At 38.6% G+C, this 13,412-nt stretch overlaps 1 protein-coding gene across 4 annotated transcripts in view; it reads right to left on the bottom strand.

The window, feature by feature from the left end:
• The window catches only part of FAM13C (family with sequence similarity 13 member C), a 128,198-nt gene that overhangs the window by 3,821 nt on the left and 110,965 nt on the right, over nucleotides 1-13,412 (bottom strand). For 3 of the 4 annotated variants that reach the window (XM_059662666.1, XM_059662667.1, XM_059662664.1), the window contains 5 exons: nucleotides 10,916-10,997; nucleotides 9,245-9,450; nucleotides 4,418-4,513; nucleotides 2,691-2,887; nucleotides 854-955 (listed from right to left, as the gene is read on the bottom strand). In XM_059662666.1, the coding sequence (XP_059518649.1) occupies nucleotides 854-955; nucleotides 2,691-2,887; nucleotides 4,418-4,513; nucleotides 9,245-9,450; nucleotides 10,916-10,997 (683 nt within the window). The remainder of the gene's footprint in view (nucleotides 1-853; nucleotides 956-2,690; nucleotides 2,888-4,417; nucleotides 4,514-9,244; nucleotides 9,451-10,915; nucleotides 10,998-13,412) is intronic. The other variant, XM_059662665.1, reaches the window with a different exon arrangement.

Genomic DNA, 13,412 nt, shown 5'->3' with positions numbered 1-13,412 from the left:
CTCCATCAGGGCAACCCTCATTCTGCTGAAATGAAAGTTCAGGAAAGGCGGATGTGTAGATGGAGAGGACTACCAAGGAGCCAGTGCAGCACTGACTCCCACCTCTGCCACCTAAATAACTTTGTGACTTTGGGAAAATTATACCCTTTATTATTTAGGACTGATGACCCCTATGACAGCTATGGCTTCCCAAAATATTCCAGGAAGTGCAGTCATTTCATCATGGAAACAGGCTCAAGATAGTTAAGTGATTTGTCACTGTCTCTTCCAGAAGTAGATCAGTAACCCATGTATATAATTTTGTTGACTATACACCAAAATTTAGAGGAAATTAATGGAGTACATAATGAGACACTTGGGACAACACAGAAAAAGAGAAGACAAATAGAGGATATAGCTAAATATTTTTGAAGGGGCAGAAAGAATCCTGACTTAAATCCTGAAATAAAAGAATTAAGGGCAGATCCTAAAGTTTAAGAGAGATATTTAAAGGAAAGGAAGAATTATTTAATAAATTAGAGAATAACTTGTAGAACAAATAAGTTATTTGGGCTGAAAAATCAGATTTTTTAAAGGTTTAGGTAAATTCAATAGTTATTATTTAAAGTTAGGGATTTTTGGAGTTCATCCTTTATTTTTAAACTCTGATGTCATACTTGATAGTTACAGCCTTCCATAAAACATACCTAATAATGGATTATCAGAATGTTGCATTAAACAAATCCTGGGTCTAAGTCATTATGGGAATTGTATATATCTTGCGTAGAGTCACTGTTCCTTAAAAACTTTTAGTTCATTCTTAACAATAGTTTTCCAGGAAATATTAACTTAAAATATTCCTCTGCAAACTTACCTTCCTGTTTGTTTAAAAAATTGTTCTTCAAATTCTCTTAAGGCTTTCCGAAGTCTCTTCTTGTCAGCCCTAGTTTCTCGGAGATGGTCAAGAAGTACAGGCCTATATCAAATAAAATATATATTTGCCATAACTGAGCTCTGGCATAATTGAGAGATCATGAGTAGATTTATCTATTTAGCAAAAGCATATAATGATACAGAAATGTTGTGCCTAAAAGGGTACCTTTGAATCAGTATGGCACATGTAGAGCCTGACCATAGGGGGGCACAAAAACGGAGGAAAGTACTTAATGAAAACGATGTCATGGGAAAGGAGAGAGGACAAGGACAAATAGGAGGTAAGCAGACTGAGTCCATTTAAAAAGTGGTGCAGGTAAAGGGCATATAAATCGATGTGGAAGAAACAGACATTTTGAAGGAATACTCATCAGTATTTGGTGATAGACTGAAGAGGAAACGATTTTAAAGAAAACTGTATCCTTAACTAGAGTATGGGGAGAAGAGCAAAACCCTTGAGAATGAAATCAAGATCCCCAAAAAAGCTACATTGCAAATTCCACCCATTTCATTCTAGGACAAGAGAGAAAGTCATATACTTTAGAGCAGGAAATTGTATTTGGTGAACTTGTGTGTGGTTTCAGAACTCTGAGCTCTGAACTCCGGGCATTTTGATTAAAAAAAATTTCATTGCATTCAAAAAAAAGTCTACCACCCCAAATAAGAATAGCTGCTTTAGAACAACTAACCAACCAACCAACAAATAAAGGAAAGGAGGGAGAAAGGAAAAGATGAAAGGAAGGGAGGGAGAGAGAAAGACTGATTTTCTGCTTCCAAAAAGGTCACTCATTTGTGAGCTGAAATTCATGTACCAAATGCTTCTACAAGCACACTAAAGTCTCAATTAATACTTTAGTCTTTAATCTCACCTCATATATTTGCAGGGATTATATCCCTATCTTGGAGCATACAGTTACCACATTATAATACACATTAAAGAAAATCTCATAATCTGGCTAGTAATATACAAACCAAAGGAAGGTCAGATGATCAAGAGGAATGCCCTCTACTGAATGATGATAATGATACCACTAATGAAAAACCAAATAGCTCCTGACTGAGGGGCCATTAGGAGACAAAGGGAGGCTTATTTAACTTAAGGTCAAGGGGATTCCCAATCTGGAGAAATCATCTTTTGTAAAGGAAGTGGACTATGATAAAGGTTTTAACAACTATTGACTCAAGATCTCAATTCCTTTTCGTCCAGTATTTTCAAAGGGCAAGAATTAGACTGGTGCCAGGCCCCGGGGAAAAGATGTGCAACTGCAGCAAACAACCTGAGCATTTATGGCATCTTTAGGGAGCCTTGGTTCCGCATGGCATTGTCCTCTCACTTCTCCAGTTAAGAAGACAACCAGATTATGCTTTGAAGGCCACTCTCTGATGGCATTTTTTAAAGTCTAGCCCTGACCGGTTTGGCTCAGTGGATAGAGCCTCAGCCTGCGGACTGAAGGGTCCCAGGTTCGATTCTGGTCAAGGGCATGTACATTGGTTGCGGGCACATCCCCAGTAGGGAGTGTGCAGGAGGCAGCTGATCGATGTTTTTCTCTCATCGATGTTTCTAACTCTCTATCCCTCTCCCTTCCTCTCTGTAAAAAATCAATAAAATATATATATATATAAAAAAATAAAGTCTAATAGCGCTTCTGAATTTCATATACACACACACACACACACACACACACACACACACACATATATATATATATATATATAACCACAGACCAGAAGGCGTTAAAAGGTGACCCCATTCATTCATTTTTAGGATTCACACTCACATGGTGGCTTCATGTAAATTGGACATGGAGAGGGCTGGTGGTTTGATTTCTTTCTTTTCATCTGGTAGCAGGACCCTTACAGGTTCAGTCTCAGAGTAGGTGAGGTGATCACCACTAGGAAGGTAAGATGCTGGATTTGGCAAAGAAAACTGTTGGCTTCTTTGTGTACAGTCTTCATCAGAGTCCTCTTCCTCCTGCTTATTGTGGGCAGAGTTAAATGAAGTCACAAAATGCTAAGTGCCTCTTGAGCAGTGGTTCTCAACCTTCCTAATGCCGCGACCCAGACCCTTTAATACAGTTCCTCATGTTGTGGTGACCCCCCAATTTCATTGTTACAAATTCAACGTAATTAAAGCATAGTGATTAATCACAAAAACAATATGTAATTATATATGTGTTTTCCGATGGTCTTAGGCGACTCCTGTGAAAGGGTCGTTCGACCCCAAAAGGGGTGGCAACCCACAGGTTGAGGACTGCTGCTCTTGAGGAAGCAAAAACAGGATGGGGAGCCATAGATAAACACCATGAAAACAGTAGATAGCCCTTATGCCTACTGAGAACCAAAAAGGAAAAACCAAGAGGAACTCTTCCTCAGTTGCATCAAAAAATTTACAGAAGTTAATGAGCAAAGAAATACCAATGCTGGGCTAAAATGCTCACCAGGTTCATCTCTGTTTGTTGGGCTAATGAAGGCATAAGCATCCAAGATATGGAACAATCTGGGCTGCATTGCCTAGTAGTCCCTCCCTTTTATCCAGACCTTCTGGGCCACAGCTTCATACGTTATATGGGTCAGGATGGCAAAACACCTCTTGTCATCCAGAAATACTTAAATCAGATCTTAGTGTGGGCCATAATAAAATACAGAGGATACTCAGAAAATTGACAAATTCAGGAAGAGTTCTATGAAAGCCAAAGCAAAATGAAGTTACTCATTCCTTAAGCTGTTCTGGTAATGCTTATCACAACCAAAAGACTTTTTTGTGGAAAAAGTTCTGAAAATCATACCCCATTTTAAATTATATTTACTTAATGAGAAAATTCCAAAGATTATGAATCGCTATTGTCGTCTTTAAAACTGTGGAAGTATAAAGGTACTCAAGTATATTTAAATTTATATTTGTTAATATTTCCTTTTATATTGACCAAGTGACTGTTTGAATATTGATGGAGTAGGGTTTGTGGTGCTTTTCTAGTTCTGTATTCCCATAAATCATTCTTTATTAAAAGTAGTCTAACTCAATTTCAGTAGTCATATTTTCTATTGAAATAATCTACTTATATCTTTACAGTGATGGTCAGATGGTACCAAAAACAGACGTTGCATTATATCAAGTAACACTGCCAATTATCTTGTTAAAGTTAACTAATATAACTTTATAACAGAATAGAAAGGCTGTCTAGCTGTGTTGTAAATTAGACAATGCCAAACTGAAATCCAAGGTTTGTTCTCCTCACCCAAGCAATGGAACAAATGTTAAAACTGACTTCCAATATTACAGTTGCCATAGATTCCTGTTTCATAATAGTTTTAATCATCAGCCACTATTAAGTAGAGTATCGGGGTGGAGGGAGACCACTCTTCTAGTTTTTGAAAATAACTGGCCTTTTTAGCAGCATATACTGTCAAGAAGGCTCCTTTATAACTTCCATAGTGCTGCCTTCCTAACCAAACATCACTCCAAAGCACAAGTACAGGTCTGGTTAATGCAAGCATCCTGACTCACAATTGTTGGAATCAGGGAAGGCGTTGACAAGATTTGCTTGATAATCCGGCATCGATCATAAAGAGGCTTTATGAGGTTCTTGTCTTGCTTAGTTACCTGGAAAAACAACAACAACACATGAAATTAGTTACTGTTCCTTTCTCACATAGGAATTACATTGATATTTTTAGCAGGTAAAAAAAAGTTCTGAATCCCCAAAGTAAGGGATTATAAAATATAATGCAACAGTAATTAGAAAAGGGGAAGTCATTTATAAGATAATGTATAAAGCACATGCCAATTTTCTTCTAGGAAAAGTTTCTTAAAGGATAGGTCCTAGTTTAGAAAGATGTTTTTAAAGCTTTTTGAAGGAATCTTCAATGTGTAAGTGGTAAGGAGTCTGTTCTTTAATTATTTTTTCATTCTTAAAAAAACCAATGGGTGATCAAGACCTATTGATTTTTCTTCTGAAATGTCTTGTATCTGGACCTTTGTGATTATATTCACAAACATTTACCTCAGGTCTTCATCACTATATGCTTAGATTATATACTAGCTTACTGGCTAGCTCTGACATCAAAAATATTTTGGATAAGCAATTAACTTCTCTGAATCCTCAATTTCCTACCTATACGAGGAGGTTAGAGTTTCAAAGCTCTTTTCAAATAAAAAATTCCATGTCTTGTTCCATTAATGCATTCTATTACCCTTCTGCTATATGACCCATCTCTCAGCACTATTTTCAACAGGTTACTGGTACATTGTGCATAGAAGTTTAAATAGCTTCCTATTTACCTATGTATCCACCTTCCTACCTCTTCCATCCAAAGTGACCAGACTTCTCTGTTTGCTTTGCTTTCCTCCCTGTTGTATCCTATGTTAATTCACGACTTATCTACCACAACCACCCTTTCATTCTGGACCAATGGTTCTCCTTTGACACATAGTGGGAGGGGAATGATAGAAATTGCCCATAGCCCATAGGTATCTTTTATCAACGTACAAGACATATAAGGGGAAGAAGTAAAGGTCTGAATTTTCAAAGGGGGTGGTTTTTTAGATGCATTAAAAAAACTACTGTATATATGAAACTTTCTTTTTCATAAACTTAATGGTAATCTCACACAAAAACCCAAACTGAGACACGTAACTTAAAGGAAAAAGAGGCAACTGACCAAATTGGAGATGATATTTGCAAACAAAGATTTACTGTCAAAAATATATAAAGAACTCATAAAACTCAACATCAAACAACCCAATTAAAACATGACAGAGGACCTGAACAGACACTTCTTCCAAGAAGACAAATGGCCACTAGATACATGAAAAGATGCTCAAATTCACTAGCTATTAAGGAAATGCAAATCAAAACTACAATGATACCACTTCATACCTGTTACAATGGCTATTATCAATAAGACAAGTAATAAGTGTTGGGGAGGTTATGGAGAAAACGGAACCCTCATTCACTGGTGGTGGGAACGTAAACTGGTACAATCCAGCAATCCCTCTTCTGGGTATCTACCTGAAAAACTTGAAAATATTTATTCCCAAAGATATATGTACCATTATGTCCATTACAGCATTATTCGTTGTGGCCAAGATATGGATACAACCAAAGTGTCCTTAGATAGAGGATTGGATAAAGAAGATGTGGTACATATATACAATGGAATACTACTCAGCCATAAGAAAAGATGAAATACTGTCATCTGTGACAACATGAATGGACCTTGATAATATTATTCTGAGTGAAATAAGTCAGAAAAAGCTGAGAACCATGTAATTTCATTCATATGTGGGATACAAAACTAAAACGCAGGCACAGACAACAGTATGGTGGTGACCAGAGCAAAGGGGGTGGAAGGGTAGAAGAGAGTACAGGAGACAAAATATATGGTAACAGAAGATTATTTGACTTTGGTGGGCACACAAGGCAATATACAGATCATGTATCATAGAAATCTATACTTGAAACCTATATGATCTTATTAACCCTAATAAATTAAATGTAAAAAATAATGAAATGTATTAAAGGGGGGAAAAGTGGGATCTAATGAGATAATATCAAATGCTAAAGAGCTAATTGAGCCAGAAATAATACTAGCTACTTTGAAATTTTACAGTCCTCCCTTTGATTGTGTTGTGGCTTCTGGACTCACTCTTAGGACTCACATTATAGCTGAAATAGCCACTTCATGGTTTACTATGTTAAAGCTCTCTCAGGAGCAATACTGAGGCTTTAGATAGGCCTACATGCTAGTGCAGATGCTCTCTAAAGGACTGAACTTTAGCCTACCACAGAGATACTTGGTTTATTTGAAGGGGCTTCTGACATTTATTAAATTGTTCAAAAGATACTTTATTGTAAATAATTAAAATAAATTGCCACTTAAACAAAGATGACATTTGAAGAACTATTCGATTATTCTTTGATCTTCAGACTCTCATTGCATGTCCCTGTTTTACTCTGATGCCTCAGTAGGATAACCAACCATCCCAGTTTGCCCAGGACTGAGGTGTTTTGTAGGATATGAAATTTTCAGTGTTAAAACTAGCACAATCCATGGAAACCTGGGGTGGTTGGTCAACCTGTTCCCCAAAGATCTTAAAATTAACATGTCCAGAACAGACCTCTCGAGTTGTCACTCCCACTCCCAATGAACCATCACCAACTTGGATACTTCCTTTTCTTCACTTTCTCCTACCCAGTAATTCAGCATGTCCTTTGATTTTATGTTCCAAATATACTTTGAATATATCTATTTCTTACCATCTCCAAGGTTACCATGTTAATCCAAGCCACCTGTTTTATTCTCCCTTTTCCACTCTTTCCCCTATGATTTATTCTCCATGCAGCAATCAGTAAGATCTTTTAAATGTAAATCACACCAAATCACTTTTCTGCTTATAACCACTCAACAGCTTCCCAATACTTTCTACAACTGAAAGGTCCTGTGTGATGGGCCTGGGTCTATCTTTAACTTCATCTCATGCCAGCCTGTGCTCTAGCCTTCAGATTCGAGAACTACAAGTAGACAAAGCTCTTCCTCCAAGGCCTTTATACTTGCAGCTCCATCTATCTAGAATGTTCTTTGCTGCTCTCTTAGCTTGTTAATTCTTCTTTATTAAATGTCACCTATTGGTCTTCTTAACCACTCTTATTAAAGTAGAAAGCATACCTATTATTTCCTATTATGTCATCTGTTTAATTTGCTCAGTACGTATCAAAATCTTTAATGACTTTGAGTTATTCGTTGTTGCATCTAAACTCCCAGAAGAACATGAGCTCCATGAAGGCAGTGAACCTACCATGGCTTCTATATCTTGTTTATTTTTTATATCCAGCATGTATCAAAGTTCACAATACATAGTAGGCACTCAAATCTTTCTGCAATGAACGACTGCCCACAAGTCACCTAGTATCTCCCTTTATTGTCACAATAATATGAGTAGGTATTACCTGTATTTTATAGAGGAGCAAGTTGTATCTCAGATAATTAGTTCACTTGCCAAGTATACATGGTTAGAAATGTCCCATTCAAGTGCTGAGTCCTGCTCTATATTGTACCAATCCCAACTCATCCCTCAGTGCCTTAGTCAACTGACTAGAGCATAGAATTAGGACTTTGGTATTGACTACGCTGCCTTTAAAAGTGTGGTCAGGGTAACTATAAAATACAGGAAATTCCATCAGAGGCACTGAAGAAAGGAGACTCACAGATGTGTTATCCTCTTACTGGCTAGCATAAAAGTCTAGAATCTGCAGGAGAGAGGATAAGTTAGCTGAGTGGGTGAAACCTATTCACTTGTCACAACATATATTGGTAATTTTTTAAGTCTAAAACTACTTCATAAATATAAGGTGGCCTTGGGCCCATTTCCACTTATAGATCACATGTCCCAATGTAAAGGACTAGTCCAGGTGCACATGATAAACATTTAGGATTTGGCTTATGTTGGGGCCAGCACTCTCCTCAAGAAGAATTCCTTCCAAAATTAAATATGCTAGTTTGGTCATTCATCTGTCCATTCACTCAGGGAATATTTATTCAATACCTACGTATCATGAACAACAGACAGCCCTTCTACCCAAGAAGTTTAAACTACAGTATAAGAGACAAAATGGCATAAAGCAGGATTAAAGCGGTGATAGGAACTCTTAATAAATGAAAGGGAACCACACCACACTTAGAGTTGACACAGGAAGGATCATAAGGAAAGTTCCTTGGCATAAGTGAAGTATAGCATAGATATGCAAGATGAGGAGAGTTTAAGCAGGTAAATGATAACTGCCCTGTTTTTTTTATAAAATATAATACATTTTTTTGTTGAGCTCCAGGCTCATATATCCAAATACCTAATTGCCAACTGTATTTGGATGTCACATAGATTTCAAAACTAAGATGTCTAAAGCTGAAGACATCAGACATCTTACCTAACACTCCTCTAAAAACCCTACCTCCCTATTCTTATGTAAAATTCTACCTCATCCCTGCTTTGTTATTTTTTAATGGAATATGGAAAAATGGGATTGTGATCCTAGTTTTGGGTTTATTTACTAATTTATTGGGGGAAACCGGGGTGGGGGGTGCGGAGAAAGGGATATGATAGACACTGTGTCTGCTATTTGCTTCCCATTAACAGGCAGTGCTATAACCTGGAATCATGTGGCGACACCCACAGGTCATGGCCAATGACGCTAGGAACTCATCTGACTGAAATTTCAGAGCCATTCCCCAGAGATGTGTATGTGGTGCCAGAATGCTCTGATACTTTGGTCAAAACCACAATCCAAGCGGTCAAAACCACTGTGCAGTGTTGGTCCCATGAGAGGTGGCGAGGTACCTTAGAATCGTCCTCAGAGGGAAGCTGCTCTCTCTTCTCCAAGCAAGTCAACACGGCGTCTGGAGTCTCCTCTCCTGAGGAGGTTGGCTCAGGGCCCACAGCTTCTGGCCTCCCTTCTCTGGGGACCGTGGGTTGCCCACAGGACAGGTTTCTAGGTGGGCCTTTGGGAGCAGCTCCTTGTTCCTCCGACAGCTTCAATTTTAGTTCTAAGAGAAATGCCAGGAGTTACCATGAGCAAGGTAACTGGCCCTTATAAGAGCACAGAGACTTTGAGGAATTCCCACTCCTTATGCCAAGTCAGCAGAAATGAAGAGTGCTGACAATGGCTTTCCATAGGGTAAGGGCAGTCTTGATACCAGGACTAACAGCATTAGCTCCCAGTGACGTGAACGCAGAGGGACCTCATGGAGGCTGGGATCTCATGGAGGTGAAGGATCAGGTGTGGGAGCAACTCAGTGGTTTACATGTTAATGTAGGAGTTCTGAAGGTAGACCAGTGGTACCTGGCCCCAAAGTTTTCACCTGTTACCTACTGTAGCAGCTGAAATTCTACACTTGTAGATTCATTTACTTGGGTTTTGAAAGTTTTGCAGTGATTAGGAGCCCCTGTGGAAACTCAAGTACTTTTAGAAGGCATTACACATGCAAATGTCAGAGGACATGCAAAAAGGATGGGAAAGGGGATGTGCAAGTGCCAGCCCCCACTTCAGAGACGTCATAGTTTGTCTAATGCCAGCTCTTACGATCCAGGAACCACCGCTATTGCCATATGGCTTTATATACACCTACATAATTTAAAAAGCCACCTGGGACTTATCAGGGAATTACATTTCAGAATATGTTAGGGGACTGGTTGTTTGAGCGAGGCTATTTAGATTGATTTCTCAATTACATAGCGCATGTTCTTTGTTAGATGTTTGCTTTTAGTGAGATACTGACGTGGTGTTTAAACACTGCATATTTTATAAATCTGCTACATCATTACAGTTTAACACCACTGAATTATTATGCCCTTTCAATTCTTTAATCACCATACTTCTAGAAATGTGGAAAATCTCCCATGTTTCTAAGTACTAAGTGAATGTGGAGAGAGGAAGAAAATAAATTATTGGTAAATAACTACAGTCCTTTAAAATCGATTTTAGACTTAATTAACACTCACACCACCATCTCCAGAGAAAGAACAACACTGGATTATGAGGCAAGAGAACTGAGGTTTACGCTTAGCTCACCACTTCCCAGCTACATGAACTGTGGGCATAAATGCCCTCATCTGCGCAACGTGGTACGTGAAGTAAATGACTGCTGAGACCTCTTCTGGTTCTAACATCCAAGAATCCAATAACCCAGGGAAGTTAATGCTCCACATACTGAAATGTGCCTGGCACTGAAGCGCATCATTCCACTTGGGAGTCTGGAGTTCCTCAGCCTCCTTATAAAAGATTTATTAAATGGGCCCAAACAATGAAGGAGACCCAGAGCCCTTCATTTTCAAAATGGGGCCTCCAATCTCGGTGGGAGACAAGGTTAAAGGGGGCACAGTTGAAACAGAATTTAAAAAATGCCCTAGAGTACATTTGTCGTTACTTTACCTGCTGCTTTTCTCAGAAAGCACATTGTCATTATTTTAACTGCTTCTTTTCTCAGAAAAGAGACCCTTGGCTGGTTTTACCTTTGAGTTGTTTGCGACCTTTAGCCAAATCATTCATCCATTTCAGGACTTCGGGATTAGAAGTCTTGTCACCATGTGAAGGCTACCAAGGGAGGAGAAAATGGGGATGGGAAGGAAGGAAAGAGAGAGAGAAAAAGAAAAGCAAATTTTTAAAACAGCTAAACACACAAAGACAGTTCCAGAACAAAACCTATAAAGCTGGGAGATGAATTCAGGCATTAAAAACTCCAGGTGATGAAGTTGCTTCCTCCACACCTTCATTCTTGTCATGGACATTGTTTCTAAACATGCTGGTTACCCAGCATTTTCACAACCTCCTAACCCAGTTCTTAACCTTCCTAATGCCGCGACCCAGACCCTTTAATACAGTTCCTCATGTTGTGGTGACCCCCAATTTCATTGTTACAAATTCAACATAATTAAAGCACAGTGATTAATCACGAAAACAATATGTAATTATACATGTGTTTTCCGATGGTCTTAGGAGACCCCTGTGAAAGGGTCATTCGACCCCCAAAGTGTTCGCGACCCACAGGTTGAGAACCGCTGTCCTAACCACACCAATGCCCCTGCAGTCTAACCCTCAGTCCCCTGTGGGCCACCCCCACACACACACACATTGCCACGACTTTGTTTGTATCGATGTGGATGACTGCACTGATACAAACCAGCATTACTTACTTCCTTGTGCTCACATCCATGACTTATGACCACAACCTGCCTGGAGAATACAGGAATATTTAGCTCCTATCAGTCATATCCTCCAAGCTGAACAAAGGAGACCCCAGGTTCTCTAAAACCTGACAGTAGTCTGGGAAGTCAGGATGTCACCCAGACTTCCAATCCTCCCACTGTTTATAGACTCAATAACTGGGCTAATGTTAACATTAAGCTTAATCATATGTGTGTGACCTTAGGAAAAGTATTTAGTCTCTCTGTCCCTCAGTTTTATCCATCAAATGAGAATTATAATAGGGATGTTGTGAGGAATAAATTAGTTAATATATGCAAAACACTGAAAAACATCCCAGGCATACACTAAACACTATAGATGTATTAGTTAGAATTACAAATATTATTATTATTACTAACAGGGATGGTAGGTAGCAGTGCTACTACCAGACCTTCAAAGAAACACTGAATACATCTTCACCAACAAACAAATACGTAGGGGTATGTTTGTCTACCAAGTAAGTAATCATACTAGGGTGTGGCAATAACAATATATGTTTTATTTTAGATGGCTCTGTTAATATAAATCATTCACCTTGATTTCTGAATTTCTTCACAGAGCATAAAAGTGGATTTTCTACAGAAAAGAGAAAGTAGGAGATAAGAAGAGCCAAACATACATAGCCTCCATCCCCATAGATCAGTAAGAAACTTTCCTGAAAGAGTTGGGGCCACCCTGTTAACTGAAATGCAGGCTCAACAAGATTAATAGTTACTTTGAATTGAGGAATATACAGAGAAATATTGAGTAATGTTCATGATAACATAATCATAAACATCATAATAATAGTCAGAAACACTGCTTGCGGCCAAGTCTAGGGGCTCTGCCATGTTTCTTTATGGATCCACTAAATCCATGTAACAGAGTTTTTGGTGAGACAGAGGCCTAGGGAGATGACTGTGCTCTCAACTTCAAAGGGAAAAACTGCTTGTGTGACAGGATCATCAAATGTGTAAGGGATTCATTAGATTAATTGTGAAACATAAGACATGCTTCTAATACTCCTAGAATGATGTAAAAACCATACTTTCTAAATCAGGATGGAAAAGATGATTGAAGGAGACTGACAGTGATTATTTTGCCCAGGAAAGTTCAGAAGGGATACTATGGTTTCCAAAAGGGAAGTCCGGGTTTCAGGACCATGGACAGTGAGATGGGGGCACACCTCCAAAATACAGAACTTAGCTTGGTCCTATCCATGGTTGGCTAGAATGATGCCCTTTGCTACTTCCTTGATATACAGTCCAGGGCTTTGGATTTTGAATGTACATCAAGTCCAGATCCCATTATATGGACAGTCAGTGTACATTTTATTTCTCTAAATCCTCACAGAATTCTCCACTCTGATCTGAAGAATCAGAGTCTTTGAAACTTGTCTTTGTTCACTGGATATGCTCCACATAGTTAATGCCATCTTTTGAAATACCGTTAAAAACAAAATTTTCTGACAAAATATTTTAAAGGCTGAAATTTTCTGAAATGAATTTTTTATTTCCCTGCTCTTGGGGGATATTTCAAAAGAGGTTAAATCAAGCTCACAAGGGTAGCAGCTTTCAAATAACATGGAAAGTTTTCATACACAGGCTTTGAATCTTTATGCCTTCTAATTTTTGAACTGAATAATTCCAGTTTAATAGACCCCCAAAAGCCATACACTCAGATATTACATTGTAGATTTTGTTCAGGGAAATAAAAATGGGGTTCCAGTGTTATATACCGAGGAAACCACTGGGCCAGAATTGTGGTCTGCTAAAGGCAGTTCAG

Source organism: Myotis daubentonii, chromosome 13, assembly GCF_963259705.1.
Source record: "Myotis daubentonii chromosome 13, mMyoDau2.1, whole genome shotgun sequence".
NCBI classification, from domain to species: domain Eukaryota; kingdom Metazoa; phylum Chordata; class Mammalia; order Chiroptera; family Vespertilionidae; genus Myotis; species Myotis daubentonii.
Note: the sequence above shows the minus strand (reverse complement) of the source record. Positions and strands in the feature narration are given on the sequence as shown.